At 39.7% G+C, this 21,335-nt stretch overlaps 2 protein-coding genes across 2 annotated transcripts in view; one reads left to right on the top strand and one right to left on the bottom strand.

Moving 5' to 3' along the window:
• LOC6051685 overlaps nt 1–21,335 on the top strand; it is a 505,391-nt gene that overhangs the window by 322,368 nt on the left and 161,688 nt on the right. The window lies entirely within an intron of this gene.
• On the bottom strand, nt 3,707–21,183 carry LOC6036726 (fasciclin-3). The gene is made up of 5 exons (XM_038251270.1): nt 20,371–21,183; nt 5,376–5,499; nt 4,771–5,321; nt 4,548–4,717; nt 3,707–4,493 (listed from the first exon to the last, which is right to left on the bottom strand). The coding sequence occupies exons 1-5, from the start codon at nt 20,471–20,473 to the stop codon at nt 4,251–4,253; spliced, it is 1,191 nt and encodes a 396-aa protein (XP_038107198.1). The 5' UTR covers nt 20,474–21,183; the 3' UTR covers nt 3,707–4,250.

Here is a 21,335-nt window from a genome sequence, read left to right as displayed (position 1 = left end):
TTCACATTAGACCGTTGGTCTCCAGCGATTAATTCATCCTCCGAGCTCGACTCGAGATAACGCCACCGGATTGCATACTAATTAGCACATCTTAAAATGATTTCGCCGATTCGAGATGATCCCATCATCTCCATCCTAGTAAAGGCAAGCAAAACGAGTTTGACCGCGCCGCGCGCAAAATTTGAATATCTGCGGAACGGTTTGTTTTGATTTTCGAGCGTTTTGCGTTGATTCCGTTTTTACGACGATTGACAATGCCGGTGGAAGGTCTTTTTTCTTCGAAGGATTTGGGGTGTGTGTGATCAGCAGCTGGTGTGACCCCTAAAGATGAGCTTGAACCGTTTCTTGATTGGAGTTGATCCGGAAGAATGTTTACGACTGGATGGACATTTGTGGATTTTTTTGATAATTCCTTGTTCCGAAATGGATTGGGGAACTTCCCACGCGTGATTTATTGGGGTTTTGGACGGCCTTGAGGGACGAGCACGTGGTACGGTAAAATATGTTCATATTTTCTATTTACGTATTAGGATTTTGAACAAGAAGATGGAAAGAACCAGAATTTTTAATTTAAAATCAGATCAAGATTCTAAACATAACCTAGTAGATTATATTCAAATCGAAGAATCCGGTTCATCGGCAAACTTTGGTTTCTTTGCCAAAGATAAACATCAGATTATTAGCTTTTAGATTTGCAATTTGAACGTTGTGGAATTCGCAGAATCAGATGGAAATAAACAAAAGTTTTTTTTCTGATCTCGTAGATTTGCTTTTGTCTACCGAAAGTGATTGCTTCTTGGTGATTCATAAAATTTCACTTAAAGCTTTATGTTTGATCTGTGACTGAGTAGTTATTTACAATAAATGAAATTTGACTCAATGATTTAAAGCTAGATAGAAAAAACATGTTTTTCACTGTTACAATATTGTTTTATTCAATGTTGGTCTTCCTTTTCCTTTTTACGATATCTTGTAATTAAACATCAACAACAAACAAACTTATCCTTCTTCCACTACGATATTCGAACTGACGGCATTTGGATTGCGAGTCCAACTGCCTTTCAACGACTCTACCAAAGCCGGCTCGATTTAGTACCTTTTTTGTAACTCTACCAGGAAAACGACTCCTACACAATAGGGTGGTCTAATTATGGGCTTATGCGGGGCTACCACCAGAAATCAATGATTTACCCATCATTAACCTAAATTCCAAATTAGAGCTCGATAAGCTCGGATTCGGACCACCCTACTACAAATGGACTGACCTAACCTCTTAATTAGGCCAGGATCGACATTAACTTCCCCATTGAAACCGTTTTTATAATGATTTGTAAATAAGTTTGAGAAACAACGATTTAAGAGGTAAATTCTGCTCAGTTTGTTCTAGAGGTCGTATCGATGTGCTCCGATTTGGATGAAACTTTCAGCGTTTGTTTGTCTATACATGAGATGAACTCATGCCAAAGTTCAAAGTTTGAGGTCCAAAAAACCTAAAAAATCTTAAAATTGCTCGCATTTCCGTAAAACTTCATCAATTCCAACTCTCGTAGATGCATTTGAAAGGTCTTTTGAAGCACTTCAAAATGAGCCATAGACATCCAGGATCGGCTTGACTTTTTTCATAGCTTTTGCAAATTCCTGTTATTTTGTGATTGATTTTGTTTAAACCTTAATATCTTTTTGCAACAGCCTCCAACACCCATACTCTTATGGGTCAAAAGATAGGTAATTTCATGGGCTATAAGCCTACGGTATTCACTTCTTGGCCTATCGCAGTTTTTCTCATAGTTTTTCGATTTTTCTATAACAAACTTTTTACAACTTTAGTTTTTGCCCTGTAGGCTTCCATAGCGGCACTTTTTGGTCTCAATTTTGTCATATTCGGAATCCTCGGAAAATTTCACGTTAGTTACAAGTTATACATGAATAAGTTGAATTTTTAATGCTTAAGCTCATTTTGATAAAAATACCTTATATCGCTGTAAAAGCACAAAAACTATAACACTTTTGCCCCTATTTTGGGGATATTGCATACAACCTTCTTTGTGCATATTTTCGGCCTACCTTCTGATTGGTTGTAATCTCGAAGCACGTGGCGAACTTTTTTGACGTACTGTTCAGCCCCAGCTCGTACAGTACAGCCGCACAAATTCGGTCGACAAATATGCTAAATCATTGTGATGTTTTAAGCCACAAATAAACATTAGAATGATTGATTTCACTTGCATTACGTGCATAATTAGCTTGGACATGATTTATATCATTCTTTACGACTTCTAAACAGAATTAAATAATTGTTGCGTAGTCAAACAACGAGCTCGTAATATGCAAGAAAGACTGTAAAATTCGAGAAGCGCACACACACTGGCACAGTTTGTAGAATAATTGTCAAATGTACCGAAAATATATCTATTTCTCTCCGATATGGACGAAGCAACTTTAATCAGTTATTTTATTGATTTGGTGACAGTTTAGTGATTGTGGTGGTGAATATTTTTGACATAATGGGCACCTAGCGATTTGCCAAGAAAAATGTGAAGAGTGATATATTTTTTGCTTTATTTCAAATTTAGGAGGAAAAAGTGAATGATCCTTGCCCACCAAAATGAAGATAATGGCTGCATGTATCATTCTCAAGTGGCAGATCCCTGCCAGGTTTGGTGAAAAGCTCAATTTCGTTGAATTAAGTTTGGTAGACCCAAAATACGTACTAGGCCCAAAATAGGGACAAATACCCTATTTTCATTCACGGGACAATTTTCAAAAATTTCAATTATTTGAACATGGGACAGGAGTTTTTGCATCACTTCGATGCTACTTGTCTAGGTAAGATAATATCGACAAGTAATGCCACCATTTGTGTGAGTCTACATTTGGGCGTTTTTCTCAAGATTCAAGAACAGCTCTCTTGAATGTCCAAGAGAATTTTTATGGATATGAACTGATTTTATGATAACAATGGTTCAATAGGGTGTAATATCAAAATTGATTTTCCAGCACAGCACTTTTTCAGTTCCTTTTGGGGTCCTAAACAACTCCCCAAAGTTTGGGACCGATTGGTTTAGTCCTCACTTTGCGCAAAGCGATTCAATTTTCCATATAAATTTGTATGGGGAAAATCATTTTTTTGGATTTTGGTATTTATCAAATCCACGTTTCATGCTATATCAAAACCGGACTCATATTCGGATGCTTTGGAATGTCCTCTACAACTTTGCTGAAGAGAGTAAGGTGCTAACTTGCTCCTGAAAGAAGATATAGCGTCCTCAAAACTCGTCTAAAACATGATTTTCGAGCACAAAACACGTTTTAGACGAGTTTTGAACACGTTGTATTTTTTTTAGGGGCAAGCTAGCACCATACTCTCTTCGGGAAAGTTGTAGAAGACATTCCAGAGCATCCGAATATGAGTCCGGTTTTGATATAGCATGAAACTTGGATTTGATAAATATCAAAATCCAAAAAAAAGGGTTTCCCCATACAAATTAACATGAAAAATTGAATCGCTTTGCGCAAAGTGAGGACTGAACCAATCGATCCCAAACTTTGGGGAGTTGTTTAGGACCCTAGAAGGAACTAAAAAAGTGCTGTGCTCACTAAATTTGGACAACTTTATTTTTTTCCATACAACCATATTACACCCTAATGGTTCAAGTGTGACTTTTGGTTTTCTTCTGTTAAATTCCTCTCAAATAACTAAAACGCATTCAATCTTTGTCACGGTTTTATTAGCATCTCCTGCAACGCTCTGTCGGGAAACTCCTTCTTCTCCGTTTCAACGTTTCCTGGTTTGCCACTTGGTGGCACATCTTCTCTCACGTTTTCTCTCGCTGTTTTTTTTGGAACACACTTTTAATATTGCTTAGTAAATGCACACAGGTTTAAATAAATAGCTTAAACCTAAATTTCGACTTGGCTTTGCTAGATTCTACAAGAAAATTTTGAGGGGGAGAAAAAGAAACAAAAAAATAAAAGAAATCTTTCGCAATTGATGAAGATATTGCTGTCACGTAAGCCTCCAGCTGCGCACACACACACACACATCCATTTAATACTGCTCCGTTCCGGCTGGGGGAGGACATTTCGTCCCGCCTGATTAGGGTGATTTCCCAATCGGAAGCAGCGAATTGTCCTCCGCAAGCCGCGTAGTGTTGTTAGTCCTGATGATCGCGCGAGCGCGATCGTGCATGTTAGTCTCGATAGGAATTTAATGTTTTTCTCTTGAGGAGTTTTGGCAAAAAGGATTTTTCTCAACGCAACAGACAGGTAAATATCACAGAGGTGCAGAACGTCCATATGCTGATGAGCCAGAAGACCGCTCCGTTTCTGCCCTTTTCGTCCTCGTCGTCGTCCGGGATCTCATTCTCCAGGTACTTGCTGCCCTTGATGACGTACGTCCGCGAACCCAGCTCGTTGGTGGCCTGCAGCTCGATCAGCTCCGTCTGCTCCGTTGGCTCGTTGATCTTCAGGATGACCTGGAAGTTGCCGTTGCCCTGGAAGGTGGCGATCGTTAAAAGCTGATTAATCCCTCGGGTTGCAGGACTTACCAGGTCTTTGGGGATGTACGCCTGGTAGGGACCGTTGGTCAAACCTTCCTCGATCGTTTGACCTTTGACGTACCAGCTGGTGGAGGGTCGTGGGTTTGCCTTGATCGTGACGTTGATCATCTCGTGGGGGCTGTCCCGGATGTCCACGGTTGGAGTTGGTAGTGGGGCGACTGGAATTAGGGTTAGGATAGAGAGGATCACCTCGATTTTGGATTGTACTTACAGTGAATGTTGAGCGGAAGAAACGCTCGGTAGAAACCTTTGCCGATGGCAAAGTGTGAAGCTCTACAAATGATCCGTTTGCCGTTATCTTGCGCTGTGAGGAAGTATCGCAATTCCTGCTCAACGGTGACCAACGTCTTCCCTTTGTTATCGGTCCGATTCTTCAGTTGGATCTCGCCAAGAAGACTCGAGTCCAGTAGATCATCGTCCAAATACCAACTCAGGTTCGACATCGGAACCCCATCTTGCGAGATACACCTCGCCGTCAGGGTTTGATTCTCATGGTAGCCACCATTGCTGATCTCCGTGTCCTTCCCGATCTCAATCTCCGTCGGTTCCGGAGTCACGGTCAACGTGATATCGATCGACTCCTGAAAGACCTGTCCACCTACCGTCACATTGCAGAAGAACTTGCCTTCATTGGCACTCTTCACGACCATCAACCTGACGCCACATTCCCCCTTGGACCAACCGTCCCCGTAAGGTCCGACTCCTGATGGAAGACCTGAGTCATCCGCTGTGGACCATTGCAGGTATCCAGGGATCTTGACGCTACAAAAGACTGGAGGTTAGATTCGTCACCTGATCGATGATCCCGTGACTCACCTGCAGTCCTCGATCGGTTTGTCACTCTTGCAGAGAAGGTTTACATTCTTCGAGAGGTTTTTCACGTACAGCCGGGGTGGTATGGCCTGGAGTCCCTGGGATTCAACGAGCGAGCCGCCGAGAGCTGCAACGAGAGGAAATACAATGCAACAGTTGTTGAAGTCACCGCAAATATTGGTTCGTGATTCTGGAGGTCGTGTTGGCGCCCCTCGACTAAAGTGGATCGATGAGCTCAGCAAAGTGGGGGGCACTCCTCGTTCGAGGAGATTGAGCTGGATATGCAATTCTTTTATTATTTGTTTGCAAGGTTCAAAGTCAAGTTCTAGTTCGATGGACTAAAAAAAGCTGACATCACATCAACGTGCGTCGTCGCTGCTCACATCTGGTGATGCAGATTATGCAAATCTTAATTAAATTTCAGGTTTTGTGTCGGGCTCAAGCGTGTACGATCGCGATCGTTAAAATGAAAAAAACTATCGCTTTGCGTGACATGGCATGCAATAACTGTCGACAACAGAGATGAATGTTCTATTTTATGTGACAAGAGAAATTTTCACATTTTACGTTAAAACACCAAGAATTCAAAAATAGATCGTGACATTCTCCCAACATCTGATGCTCACTACCTCCTTGACTTTTACACGCTACTTAATCTTCACCCTTTCCCGGATAGTCTCCCCCTAATGATCTAATACACTCCAAACCGAGCACCCCAGTAGCACCATGATTTCCGCGAAGATGTCACGTCGTAAAGCCATCAAACACCTTCGGTTCGTCGCTTGGCGCCGGTGGGTCGCCCGTTTAAGTCTCCCTCCTAGACAAGCCCCCTTTATTTGCGTGCGTGCGCGAGATCAAATCTCGTTAAACTACGATTAGGCGTAAGTGAAGCAGCGTGTGTTATTAGTTGCGGTAGTGGTCGTTACCTTGGATTGGCTTAAAGTTGGAGGTCGCGACTCTGGACGCAGCAGGGAATGTGCGGTCTGGTCGGTTTTTTGTTTTGTTTTGTATACCAAGAATAACCTTAATAGTCGGACCGGTTCTGGTGCGAAACCTGTTGCTTTATTGTGCAGTTTTCGGGAATGAAGGCCTCCGGTTTGGTCGTTGGAGGAATTCTTGAATGTTAATTTTGAAAGGGTAGCTTTAAATGTTGGGGATCTGGAAAAAGATTATTTAACAAAATAAATCAAGAAAAAAACATTGATCTCAATCTAAATTGATGTTTTGAAAACAAATAATTAAATTGCTACATACGTCCCAGTTCCATTCGCATGACTCAAGTATAAAGATAAGTCGTTTGCACTTCAGTCAGTCGTTGAGTTGCGATCTTATCAGTTTTTTTGTTTACTTTTTAGAATCGTTGTGCAATGAGTAATTTACTGATACGTAACTAAATCTCTATCACTTAAAGATTCTGAATTCTTAAATCTTAGTAAATTTGAAAAAAAGCATTAATACGTTAAAATACATTAGTGTAATACAGGTACGTCATCGAATCTATGTTTAAAAAACTTCTCAAACCAGTTTACTCATAAAAATAAAAATAAATAAACGGAAGCAATGTTGCGTTGTTTAAGAATAACAAAAAACCGATACGTTCATCGACCATGAAATTGCTGATCAAATGGTGGTCTGCGTGAGCGGGAACGATATGACTTTTTAGCATATGGTGGATCTATAAACAGCTCAGACATCGTTGAGATTAATCATGTAATTTATGAAGCTGTGATGCCGTAAAGTTGGCGCTGTGTTATAAAAAGACTGTTTAAAGAATAAAATGGTAAAATAATAAAAAAGAACCTTTTTATCAGAAAATCTTTAGTTAAAAAACAAAAGAACTTTCATAAAATTATTCTGCAAGTTATAAATGTAGATTGTGTTAAGGTAAACTGGTTATGTTTGAAAAAAAAAATTGTTTGTGCAACTAGGTGCAAAAATAATTATCCAGCAATGTTTTGCGAGTTGGATAAAAATAATGAGAGCTGAAAAAATCGAGTTCTGCATCGAGTTCCATACAACTTAGCTAAGCTTTTGACCCATTAGTTTCTTTTCCTTTTATTGATAATGTTGTTAAAAATAACGTTGAAATACATATTAAGAAATTTGTAGCAATCAAAACTACGACAAATAGTTTTCAATTTTAGTAAACTCAATCAAACCCATTTTATTGCGATTGTGTTTTTTTGACAGTTCTACAACTTTATAGAATATTTTTCCACCAGATCAGTTAATTAATGATGCTATGGTGCTGATGTTACCTTTAATTTGAATTTAAAAAAATACTATTAAAATATTTGAAACGTTTGAAATCCTTTCAACTTTCGTTTGATGAAAAGTTTCAAGCTATGTTGTTCTTTTTTCAAATAAAAAAAAATCTTTTTCTTTATTTGACTCTTTCAGGCCTGATCGAAATCGAAAAATCGTAATTTTCTAAATTAAATTAAATTTTTTCAACTGTCATTATTCAAAAACATATTTTTTAAAAATCTGAACTAATTCCCAATTTCTAAGCCTGGTTTTCAAAATTTGTTGGCAAAAAGTACATATCACAAAATTATTGCAGTTAATTGTAAAATATCCTTGTATTGTGATTCTTTTAATTGAACCTTCACGTCACGTCACCTTACCGTTTTGTGGTCCCAAAATGTGCATGGAAAAAAAGAGTTCCTAAAATCGTGAACAAGCGTTCATGAAAATGGGAACCACTAACAAAGTGTTCAAATTTCATAATAAGTTTTTCAAAATCGTACCATGTATCGTACTTTGTTCGAGGTTCCCATTTTCATGAACGCTTGTTCACGATTTTAGGAACTCTTTTTTCCCCGTGTGACTTTTAAAAAGCTTAAAAGTCTTAATTTGATTCAAAATACATAAATAACCATTGTACAATTTATTCTGAATAATTAACAATTGATTTTAAAAGTTTTTTCAATGAGAATTCAATTTTAATCGGTATTTTGCTCCATCAGTTTTAAGAAGAAATTTTTCCCCCTGAAAAGGAACAAAATATTAAATCTGAAGCAACATTTGAAAAGGGCGCATAAGCATTTTAGCAACTGAAACTATTTTGGGAATTCCGAGACAACAGGCCTCGATTTAACAAAACCCAGCTATTGTTTAAAACTATTAGTTTTATGAAAAAGTTAAAATTTGCCTTGGAATTAGCAAAACAGTAAAAAATGTCAAAATGCGCCCTTGTCTCGTGTTGCTCCGGAAATAAAATTAGCAATGGGTTAAATGTAAATGTTTTTTTTTTACGGAAAATTACATTGAATATGCATTAAAAAAAACTAACTTAATCCACTTATGTGGTTGATGCCTTCCTCACCTTTTACCAACAATGGGTAATATGATTGGTTTGGACACATATTTCAGCTTTTTTTTTCGATCCATAAATATCACCGGGGCCCAAAGTTAATAAAGGTTTTTTTCAGTCAAAATGAAATAGTTATGTTCAAATTTACTCTTACTTTCGTTTGTGTCCCATAAAATAAGCCTACATGACCAGTTCTCAATTAGACTAACTGCGACACATCATATATTAAATCTGAGTTCCTGAACCAAAAAAATCTTTAACGGTTAACGTCCTTTTAAAACGTTTCTTCCAGAAATCCAACGGAACATAAAAATAACGCCCCATAAACGCAGTGAGTTTCGCGATTGAAATGAGACTACTCTTTGGGGAGTTTGTTGATAAACAAATACATTCAATGCATATTTTTTCACACTGAAACGATGCGGGTGAGCCGCGCAAAAAATGGTGGCGTTAAATGTCATTAAATGTAAACGAATAATTTTTCGCGCCACAGCGCGTGCCCATGGAACAAGACAAATTGATGGAGGGTAACCCGATCAATATTGGACTTATGAATCATTACATCAAATTTTGAGATAAGTATTTAATCTGAAATTGATAGCGTCAGATTCATAATTCAAAACATGAAGATGAATTACAACAAGGTCACATTTTGAACCAGTTACCCTAAACTGAAACAGATGCGATATTCGTAAGTTTTGTTTATTTCGAAGCAGTGGATTTATTTCGTCGTTGATGTCTCAGTTTAAGCTATTGTTGGGAAGGCTACAAATTAAGCATTCGCTGACATTTGAAAGTATGATAAATGTGTTTGATTATGCTCAATTAAAGTGTTACACCCGAAGGAGTACAATTGAGTACTTTTAAGTCTCAACTCCGTAACCTTTTGCAATCGTGATACTAGTCTGAGTTATGTTTGCTCCGTGACTACAAGCTCCGATAACATCCAGCTTCACCTGTAAAATCCTTAGTCACAATAAAAGCATTATTTTCCCCATAAGAAATTCCACCCAAGTTGGTCATTCTGTCCACAAGTTGCTAGCTCTTATCAAAACCCATCATCGCCACCAACAGGTAGACCAACCCAGAAATAGCTGTGTGGCAAATCACAGTTCCGTCACGTCTTGGACAGCGCTCCAGACCTTCGTGACAATTGTACCAATCAGCCGGCTGTTATCAAAACGACGGCGACTAATTCGGCAAGAATCGATCGGCGGCCCGTCACGTTCAATTTCGATTTCTGGTCATGATGGCGGAGAAACCTTGCGGCGACCGGTGATCGCGATCTCTTTGTTGTTCAGAACCATTCGTGAGCAATTTGCCACGATCATCGGTTGATCGATTTTGTCCCATTTGCCACCTGTGTGGTGTTAGAATTTAAAATTCAAGGATGTGACAGAAGCAATTAGTCAGCTGATCTGATGGGAAGATTGTCAGCAGATGAATTCATCGAGATTTTAGCTGCTTAAGCTTAAAGCACCAAAGTCATGACTCGGGGAGAATTTTAAAAATATAAACATAAAACAAAGCGCATGATTCATCGCACTTCCCAAGTATTTCAAATATAGAACGTAGGGATCGCTGGAGCCGCAAGACACGAGACATGGAAAATCAATTCCAGCTGGAACTATACATCACTTATCTCGACATCGTCGTGCTATCTTGTCGCACCCGCCATTTCGACGTTTTGAGAAAAACGCGTTTTAATGTTTGACCTTGAATAAACAAAAACGAAAGCACGCAATGTAAACAATAACAAACACGTTTTGTTTGGTTGACCATTCTGTGCATTGCCCCGAAGTTTGGTTGTATTTGGTTGCCGGAGTCCCGAGTTATAATTATAAATGTTTACGGTAGTTTAACTGGTAATTGCGTCAAACGCGTTCTGACCTAAAATCCCTTTGCCCTTTGTCGCACTTATATACATTTTTAAGGGAGTGACAAGATAGCACGACAAGATTGAAACTACTTTTATATGAAAAGTGACAAAAAATTTCTGAGCTTTTTTGGTTTTCATTGAATATCTCAGGACTGAAATCGGATTTTGGGGATCTGTGAAGGTCAAAAGATGAGGCATTGTGAGCTGCACAAAATGGCGTTCTTAACTCAATTTGGCCCAAAATGCACGAACGACAAGTTAGCACGACGGCGACGTTTTGCGACGGGGGCGGCGTCTCGCAGTGAGAGGCTGCTGGCTGGACCCATATACAGTAGTGTGCAAATATTATATTTCTCCTCATGAAGTGGTGGCGGTTTCTATGATGATATTGCCGTCAAGAGAGTTTAAATATTTTTATTTGGTCAATTCATTTAATTGAAAACAATTGGAAAAGTGAATCACGAGAGATCACTGAAAATTTCATTTTGTTTCATTTTATTTTTGGTTATAAATCAGATTTTTTTTTTAATTTCCGAGCAAACTCGAAATTAGACATTTTGTAATTTTCTTATATCCGTGAACCACGCCAAGTCCTGCCAAGACGGAGGTTCAAATGCATACATACAATACATACATACATAAATACATACATACATACAATACATACATACATAAATTCAATTTTGGGACATTCACCTGCTTCCGTTAAGAAATTGAAAAAAAATATTCAAATTTCAAGGCCTACTATACTCTCACGCAATATACTGTTGATTGATGGTAAAGTAAAACATTTGCTACAAATTGGAAATGTGCTATCTCAAGAAAAATTCAATTTAGCCTGAGGTTTTGATTGAATTTAATGTAAAAAACTCTCAGCAATCGAATGCAATTGTCAGTTTTCCCGTAAGTGCTCGTTCAAAGGGTTAAAAATGCAATTAAAAACTTAAAGTGCAAATTTTCATATCTGGCAACACTTTACGTAAATTTTGAGTACGTCATTAGATTCTACGTCAAAAAAACTTCAAATATGCATACCCAAAAGTTCACTTTTTGTAAACTTTTCTCTTAGAAAAATGCATTTTAAAAATAAAGTTTTTCAAAAATCTCAGAAAAAGAGGGGGGTGCCACGGGCGCGGGGGTAGATCAAATGTCACCAAACTTGGGATTCTTTGTTTTTGGGGCAAAAAAAAAACCCATGCCAAATATGAGCAGATTTAGTGAAGGTTGATGTTGGACGCGTGGTCACTTGGGATGGAATGACCCATAAGAGTGGCATATTAAATAGCTGTTATGTTTTTCCCATCGGCAGCCATGGTGCTAATATTTTGTGTTTGCCAAAAGTGGATATTAGCCATTTTTTCAATGGTGTGCAGTTTAGTAAGCTTTAAATTTACGAAATATTTTTTAACAATCTTACGTATTTATTTAGAAAATTCTCAAATTACCAAACAAAGTAGATTTTGTTAACATTTCTACTTTAGGTTGATGCAAATATTTTTCAAAGTTTTTGTCCCTCGGCTTGTTTTCAAAAAGTGTAAGATTTGATGAAAACTAAAATTTAAGCGAATTTTTTTTTCGGTACGGTACTGTAATGTACTTTTCAATATTCAAAATATTTTTTAATCACCCCAAATATGCAAAAAATAACTCAAAACGCAAGGGATAGCATTTTAAATTTCCATTGAAATTTGGAAGATATTTGAAAAAAATATTTTTTTGCCCCTTAACTTTTCAGGCCGATTCTGGAGGGGCGTGGGAGGGGCGGGTGATTGGAGAAAAAGTTTTTTCTTCGTTAATTTTTTTTGTAATACTTAAATTGTCACCAAATATTGTATTTATTCAAAAATACTCAAATTTAAAAAAAAATTGCAATTTGGTTATCAAACGAAGTGAATTTATGTATGCATGATCATTGTGTTAGTTTTTTTGGGTATGTTTCTAAATTTTTGGTAAAATACTGTATTTTTTCAAAAATAAGGAAATATTCATAATTTGAAACATAAGTATCAAACGAAGCGTAAAGTTGTTTGCATTACTGTAGTTTTAATGGCAGAACACTCAAATATTCAAGGTTAACTGTAATTTCACAAAATACTATATTTTCATGAAAATCCTTTAATTATCATAATTTGCAATATAAGTATCAAATAAATCAAATTTTTTATACATTTTGATTTCAAGAGCTTTTTTTTATAAAATATCCAAATCTTCCCATTTTTTTAAACGTTCGAACTTGACTGAAAAATACGAGATTTTAACATTTTGTATTTCGGCATTTTGTGATAATTTGAGTATATTCTGAAAAGGGCTATGATTAGGTAGTTTGATATCCAAATTGCCTTTTTTTGTTATTTTAAAAAGTACGGTTGTTTGTGAAAATAGAATTATTAAATAAAAACTTGAATAAATTGAAAATGCATTCAAAACATTGATAATTTGATACCCATATTGAAAATTATCAAAATTTGAAAATTTTCAAAATGTACGTTATATTGTGATTTTTTTGTATTCTTAGCTAAAGCATTGAAAATTCAACATATAACGGTTCGATTAAGTCGAATTTAAGAAAGATTTAAAAAATTAGTCATCGGTTTAGAAGTTTGACTTGTTTCATGTGACTTGCAATGTTTTAAGAATTGTTATTATTGAATAAGATTCTTTTTTTTTATTTTCAATTTCTTGAATATTGAGGGATACTTTTTAAAAAGAAAGATTTTTTTTATATTTTTTCTTAGCATTTAAATAATTTATTATGCTTTGGCCAAAAAATAAAATAACTTAAATTAAGTTTGTGTGCTGTGTTTTGTTTTGAGAATTTCCATTGAAAACCTTAAAAATTTACTAGAAACAAATTTAGTTTGAATTAAATTCTTTACAAGAACGTTTTTAACACAGCAATGCAAGGAGAAATTTCATGAGGAAATAAATATTTTTGAAAAAGATTTTCGATGTATTATTTTCGGATTTGAACTTCGAATATTCGAAACTTCGGATAATCAAGTCTTGACCGCATATATTTTTTTTATTTTTTCTAATAATTTTAATTTGATAATAACAAAGTATGTCTTACCCTGCATTTAGAAAGCTTTAAAGTTACCACAATTTATGTCTTTACTCATGTTCAATTTAAATGATATTTAATTCAAGTTCTTGTTTCTTCTTTTTTTGTCAGATTCACTGCCCCAGTTGAGATAGGTTTTTTTTTCCAAAAATGCAGAATACACCATTTCTCCCACTTAACGCTCCTAATTTTTTCTACATCATATTATGATTCATTCTTCTACTTAACATGCGTCGCTCGATGAACTTCAACAATTTAATGATTCGATGACACGCTTCAGCAGACCAACTTGGATTAATGGTCGGTCAGTAATCAAATTACGACCTCCGTGTACGCACGAGTGCAAGCAGCAGTCAAGTGCTCAGTGCTCCATCGTTTTTTCGAAAATTTTCGCCGTAATTTACCGTGACTAGCCGCGAGTTTGCTCCAACAGCATGCCAAGGGCCGGCCGTGGCCGTGGCAGTTCGAGTGCGGCCTCGAAAAACCCGCGAAGTTCGTCTACCGGCCGTGTGCAAGAAGGTAAACAAACCAACGCCGCGTCGACCGCCATCGCGCCGGGGAGTGTGAGCGCCAAAGGATTCGACCCCAAGTTACTACACGCTAATTACCGCGTCCAGGATCGCAGCCCTATTAGGCTCCGTTCAGCTACTTCCGGCAATCCGTCGACCGATGGCGCTTCAACATCCGCCAACATTCCCACCAGTAACAAGTTCGCGAGGCTGAGTGACGAGGAAAGCAGCTACAACAACACCGACGGTAGCACTACCGACGACGACGACGACGATGGTCGTGCACGGAAAAAAGTGCCGACGCCAAAAAAAAAAAGTAATTACTCCAAAGGAACGACGACCACCACCAATTTTTGTTTTGGACACGGTGGCGGACGATGTTGACGAGCAGCTGGAAGGCCTCGTGTACTGCCTCAAAATAGGTAAAGCGTCAGTGCAAGTGTTCACATTTGACCAAAAGAACTTCGACCTGGTTGTGGAGAAATTTAAGTGTAAAAACTTCAAATTCTACACATTTGACCCCGCGCAGAAGACCGCTGTAAAGATTGTCTTGCAGGGGTACCAAGACAGCCCGACCTCCGTCCTCAAAGAGCACCTCTCGGGTGCCGGAATAACGCCGCGAGACATAAAAGTCCTCTCGCGGAAGTCAACAGTCACAGGTACACACACACTGTACCTGTTGTACTTCGACCGCGGCACCGTCAAGATTCAAGACCTGCGGCGGACTAAGGCGTTGGACGGTTTTTGGGTAAACTGGCGGTTTTACTCCAAAAATCCGACGGACGCAGCGCAATGTCACCGTTGCCAGAAATTTGGCCACGGCTCGCGGAACTGCAACCTCCAGCCCCGCTGCGTGAAGTGCGGTGAGTCACACCTCTCGGAGGTGTGCGCACTGCCACGAAAGGCGGACTTGGGGGAAAACGCAGAACAAACCAAGCCGCGCGTAAAGTGCGCGAACTGCGGCGGTAACCATACCGGTAATTACCGCGGATGCGTCGCGCGCAAGTCCTACCTCGAGGAGCAGGAAAAGAGGAAGATGAAAGCAGCAGCGTCCCACCCTCCTCAACGAAGTGCGAGTGCAGCCGTTCCTGCAGCTGGCCACCGTACGGTTCCAGCGGACAACCCAGCGATCCCTCCTGGCTGGGGGCGATCGTTTGCCAGCGTGGTCGCGGCCGGTAGCGGCAATGCGGCCCAGCAAGAAGTCACCGGGGAAGATCTCTTTACCCTGCCGGAGTTCTTTGCTCTCGCGGGGGAGATGATGACGCGGTTTCGGAGCTGCCGTAACAAGGCGGAGCAATTTCTAGCCCTCGGGGAATTAATGATTAACCTTCCTACGGTATTGGGGTCTTTTTCGGCCTTTTTGAAAATTAAATTTGCCATAACTTTTGCTTTATACATGCTAAAGCCTTGAAATTTTCTGACATTAAATTTATAGTATAAATACACATTTCACAAAACAAACAAACCTTGGACGACCCCTAGGGGAGCGTCCATAAAAAAAGTTACTTTAAAGGTATTGGGGTCCTTTTCGACCCCAAACTTTAAAAAAATGTCAAAAATCCAGTTTTTGACCGATTCCGGTTCTTTTGGTCACAAATGAAAGCTTAGAACGTCTCCTTTCCGAAACCGACCTGGAAACCCGGATTTGGTCACTGTGGCCACCGGGAATCGGCTACAACCGAAAAATGACTTTTTTGAGACCCCAACTTTGACGACCTGTATCTCCGGCAAATTTCAACCAATCAAGATGCTCTGGGTTGCATTGGACAGGTATTTACCTGTACTTTGACCACAAATATTAATATTAGGGCCAGGTGACCTACCGGTTCCGGAAATCCGGAACATCCGAAAAGTTCATGTTTTACTGTTTTTCACATGTATGTGATACCAATACTCTCATGATAGTTGAAATTGATCCATATAACTTACTAATAACACAATACACAATTGCCAGAACCACTCTGTTTTGTTAGTGGCCACTTCGGGGTAACCTGGAACCGGTTCCCGGGTACCCGATGAACGGCCAACTTGACTTTTTTGGTGAAAACCCATCATGATGCACATCAAACTCCATGAAATTGAAAGATATGTCCATCTTTGGTAATACCGTTGTTCGCTGAGCCATCCTGGCCAATCTGGAACCGGTTACCGGTGACCCCTTGGGGACACTTCCGGAATATGAGAGAAACCCTATCATCCGACATATCAAACTTCATGGAATTGAAAGATATGTCAATCTACGGTCATGCCGTTGCTCGCTGATCTATTCTGGCCAATCTGGAACCGGTTACCGGTGGCCCCTTGGAACACTTCCGGAATATGAGAGAAAACCTATCATCCGACATATCAAACTTCATGAAATTGAAAGATATGTCAGTCTACGGTCATGCCGTTGTTCCCTGATCCATTCTGGCCATTCTGGAACTGGTTCCTGGTGGACCCTTGGGGACATTCCCGGAATATGAGAGAAAACCTATCATCCGACATATCAAACTTCATAAAATTGAAAGATATGTCAATCTACGGTCATGCCGTTGTTCACTGACCCATCCTGGCCAATCTGGAGCCGGTTACCAGTGGTCCCTTGGGGACATTTCCGGAATATGAGACAAACCCTATCATCCGACATATCAAACTTCATGAAAATAAAAGATATGTCAATCTACGGTCATGCCATTGATCGCTTATCCATTCTGGCAATTCTAGAACTGGTTCCCGGTGGCCCCTTGGGGACATTTCCGGAATATGAGAGAAACCCTATCATCCGACATATCAAACTTCATAAAATTGAAAGATATGTCAATCTACGGTCACGTCATTGTTCCCTGATACATTCTGGCCATTCTGGAACTGGTTCCCGGTGGCCCCTTGGGGACATTCCCGGAATATGAGAGAAACCCTATCATCCGACATATCATACTTCATAAAATTGAAAGATATGTCAATCTACGGTCATGCCGTTGTTCGTGATCCATTTTGGAAATGGTTCCCGGTGGCCCCTTGGGGGCAATCCCGGGATATGAGAGAAATCCTATCATCCGACATATCAAATTTTATGAAATTGATAGATATGTCAAGTTACGGTCATGCCGTTGTTCGCTGACCCATTCTGGCCATTCTGGAGCTGGTTACCGGTAGCCCCTTGGTGACACTTCCGGAAAATGAGAGAAGCCCTACTATCCGACGAATCAAACTTCATGAAATTCATGAATATGTCAACCAAAGGTCAGCGAACAATTGCATCACCGTAGGTTGACGTAGTTTTCAATTTCATGAAGTTTGATATGTCTGATGGTAGGGATGGGTCAACTAACAACAGCATGACCGTAGATTGACATATCTTTCAATTTTATGAAGTTTGATATGTCGGATGATAGGGTTTATCTCATATTCCGGGAATGTCCCCAAGGGGCCACCGGGAACCATTTCCAAAATAAATCACGAACAACGGCATGACCGTAGATTGACATATCTTTCAATTTTATGAAGTTTGATATGTCGGATGATAGGGTTTATCTCATATTCCGGGAATGTCCCCAAGGGGCCACCGGGAACCATTTCCAAAATAAATCACGAACAACGGCATGACCGTAGATTGACATATCTTTCAATTTCATGGAGTTTGATATGTCGGATGATAGGGGTTTTCTCATATTCCGGAAGTGTCCCCAAGGGGCTCCAGATTGGTCAGGATGGGTCAGCGAAAAACGGCATGACCGTGACTTGACAAATCTTTCAATTCCATGAAGTTTGATATGTCGGATGATATGGGTTTTCTCATATTCCGGAAGTGTCCCCAAGGGGCAAGGGGCCACCGGTAACCGGTTCCAAATTGGCCAGGATGGGTCAGCAAATAACAGCATGACCGTAGATTGACATATCTCTCAATTTTATGAAGTTTGATATGTCGGATGATAGGGTTTCTCTCATATTCCGGGAATGTCCCCAAGGGGCCACCGGGAACCATTTTCAAAATGGATTAGCGAACAACGGCATGACCGTAACTTGACATATCTAACAATTTCATAAAGTTTGATATGTCGGATGATAGGGTTTCTCTCATATTCCGGGAATGTCCCCAAGGGGCCACCGGGAACCAGTTCCAGAATGGCCAAAATGGATCAGGGAACAACGGCATGACCGTAGATTGACATATCTTTTATTTTCATGAAGTTTGATATGTCGGATGATAGGGTTTCTCTCATATTCCGGAAGTGTTCCAAGGGGCCACCGGTAACCGGTTCCAGATTGGCCAGAATGGATCAGGGAACAACGGCATGACCGTAGATTGACATATCTTTCAATTTTATGAAGTTTGATATGTCGGATGATAGGGTTTCTCTCATATTCCGGGAATGTCCCCAAGGGGCCACCGGGAACCAGTTACAGAATGGCCAGAATGGATCAGGGAACAATGGCATGACCGTAGATTGACATATCTTTCAATTTCATGAAGTTTGATATGTCGGATGATAGGGTTTCTCTCATATTCCGGAAGTGTCCCCAAGGGGCCACCGGTAACCGGCTCCAGATTGGCCAGGATGGGTCAGTGAACAACGGCATGACCGTAGATTGACATATCTTTCAATTTCATGAAGTTTGATACGTCGGATGATAGGGTTTCTCTCATATTCCGGAAGTGTCCCCAAGGGGTCACCGGTAACCGGTTCCAGATTGGCCAGGATGGCTCAGCAAACAACGGTATTACCAAAGATGGACATATCTTTCAGTTTCATGGAGTTTGATGTGCAACATGATGGGTTTTCACCAAAAAAGTCAAGTTGGCCGTTCATCTGGTACCCGGGAACCGGTTCCAGGTTACCCGGAAGTGGCCACTAACACTACAGAGTGGTTCTGGCAATTGTGTATTGTGTTTTTAGTAAGTTTTATGGATCAATTTCAACTATCATGAGAGTATTGGTATCACATATATGTGAAAAACAGTAAAACATGAACTTTTCGGATGTTCCGGATTTCCGGAACCGATAGGTCACCTGGCCCTGATATTAATATTTGTGGTCAAAGTACAGGTAAATGCCTTTCCAATGCAACCCAGAGCATCCTGATTGGTTGAAATTTGCCGGAGATACAGGTCGTCAAAGTTGGGGTCTCAAAAAAGTCATTTTTCGGTTGTAGCCGATTCCCGGTGGCCACAGTGACCAAATCCGGGTTTCCAGGTCGGTTTCGGAAAGGAGACGTTCTAAGCTTTCATTTGTGACCAAAAGAACCGGAATCGGTCAAAAACTGGATTTTTGACAATTTTTTAAAGTTTGGGGTCGAAAAGGACCCCAATACCTTATGTGTGATTTTTTTTTAATACCAAGGGAAGGTTAAGCACATCTATAAAGGATAAAAAACTGTGATCTAGTTTTAAGCTTTCTCTATTTCTATCCCCTTTTCCTAGCAAGTTTAGTAAGTTTTTTTTTAAATTTTTCTTACTCTTGGTAACACCTTTATTTACAAGCAATAACTGTTCCAAAATGGATTATGATGTAACACACAGCTGAAAGGAACTCCAAAACTCTGTTTTGTACCTCAAAAGAACTTATTGTATCTTGATTATTCACCAATAAAACCGAATTTGAATTTGAATTTGAAAATTTGTAATCAAATTACAGGTTTTTCTCTGTTGGTCGAAAATCCAAGGAAAGTTTAAATTTTGCTAAACCGTTTGCTGTAGCGTTTTTAGCAAATTAAATGATTTTAAGAGTGTTCTTAGTAAGAAATAACAAACTAGATTAAAGTGAAACAGTAAACAAAACGTCCCCTCGAAAGTGCTTATTTTCCTAACCAACAGTCTGTTCTCGTCAAGGTTGTTCAAACCCCACTTTGAATGTTTTCCCGCGCGTCAATGCAGAATTACCTTATTTCAACTGAATAAACACAACCGGGCGGTATTTTCCGTTTTACGCATTAAGTTCGATACAGAACGCGTTCTATTTTCAGAAACCCCCTCACTCTTGCCACTAATCTGCAACTAATCGATAAGGTTTGGTTTCGTCGGTTAAGGTCGTGTTTCCGCTCTACAAAAAAAAAACAACTTTTTTCGATTTGGTTTGCTCAAACGTGCAAATATTCCAAAATTTCTCTTATCTTATCTTTCTGTTGTGCAAACTTATCGAAGGTATCTCGCCGGACGTCCTTCTCACTCTACTGTTTCCAATTTGTTGTTTACTTTCTCGTCGCTGGCGTAAAAAGCGAAAACAAATACACAAACAAACAGTACAACTCACCTATGCAGACAGTGACGTACCACCATACTGATGCTGACGCCGAGGTCGCCACCGCTTTACTGGACTGGGTTCGCCGACGCCACGCAGAAGGTTCAAGGTTCATGTCCCGTTCGGGGCAAGCAATTTTTGACCAACGCACCAAAGCTAAACGCAAAACCCGGCTTAAACGCGCGCGGCGATGACAGATGTGTTCTCTCGGGGTTTTGTTTAATTCTTGTTTATTTTGGGAATCCAATGCCGTAACTGACAGCTACTGCTGCTCTTTGACGCCCTCACCACTTGCACTTGCTGCTCTCGCTCTCTCTTCGGGTTTCAAGACTTGGTTAGCACAAGTTACGCGCTCTCGACGGTTCAGCTGCTCGCAAGAGACTGGCGGAATTTCGTTTGTCGTGCAAAACAGAGCAACTTGTGTCTCTTTTCGGTCAGTTGTCGAGCTGAGCGTGAGCAAACTACTAAGAGATATTCTCTCAATAAATGGGTTGAAGATAGTACTCGATTAGTAGCATACTAAATAGTATTGATTAACAACTCTGCCGCCGTTTATCAAGTCCCGATCAGCCCGCGATCGATGATCACTTATTAATGAAGTACTAATCACAATTAACGCAGCTGTTACGAGCCGTTGAGTGCTAGGCAAGCGGGCAGCTAATCACTGACTGAGCTATCGGTTTAAGCTTAACAAACAGCCGCAAGCCGTGAAGACGTTCGTGATGAAGTGATAATTATAGCCGCGGAGAGCGCGCTGAGTAAATAAAACAAATGTTACACAAAAAAATGTCACTTGAAAGAGACCGCCACGAGCGCCGGGTGCATTCAAACTGACAGCCGAGAAGGGCGCGAGTGCAAATTTTATAATACCTTATTCATATGCAAGGATAAGGAGGGATATTTTCCGAGCACAGTAAGAAAATTGATGCAAAATGAAATTAACTTTCTTTGAATTTTCTATTTTTTCTAGTTTGATG

Source organism: Culex quinquefasciatus, chromosome 2 (genome assembly GCF_015732765.1).
Source record: "Culex quinquefasciatus strain JHB chromosome 2, VPISU_Cqui_1.0_pri_paternal, whole genome shotgun sequence".
NCBI lineage: Eukaryota > Metazoa > Arthropoda > Insecta > Diptera > Culicidae > Culex > Culex quinquefasciatus.
This window is presented reverse-complemented; position numbering and strand designations above follow the sequence as displayed.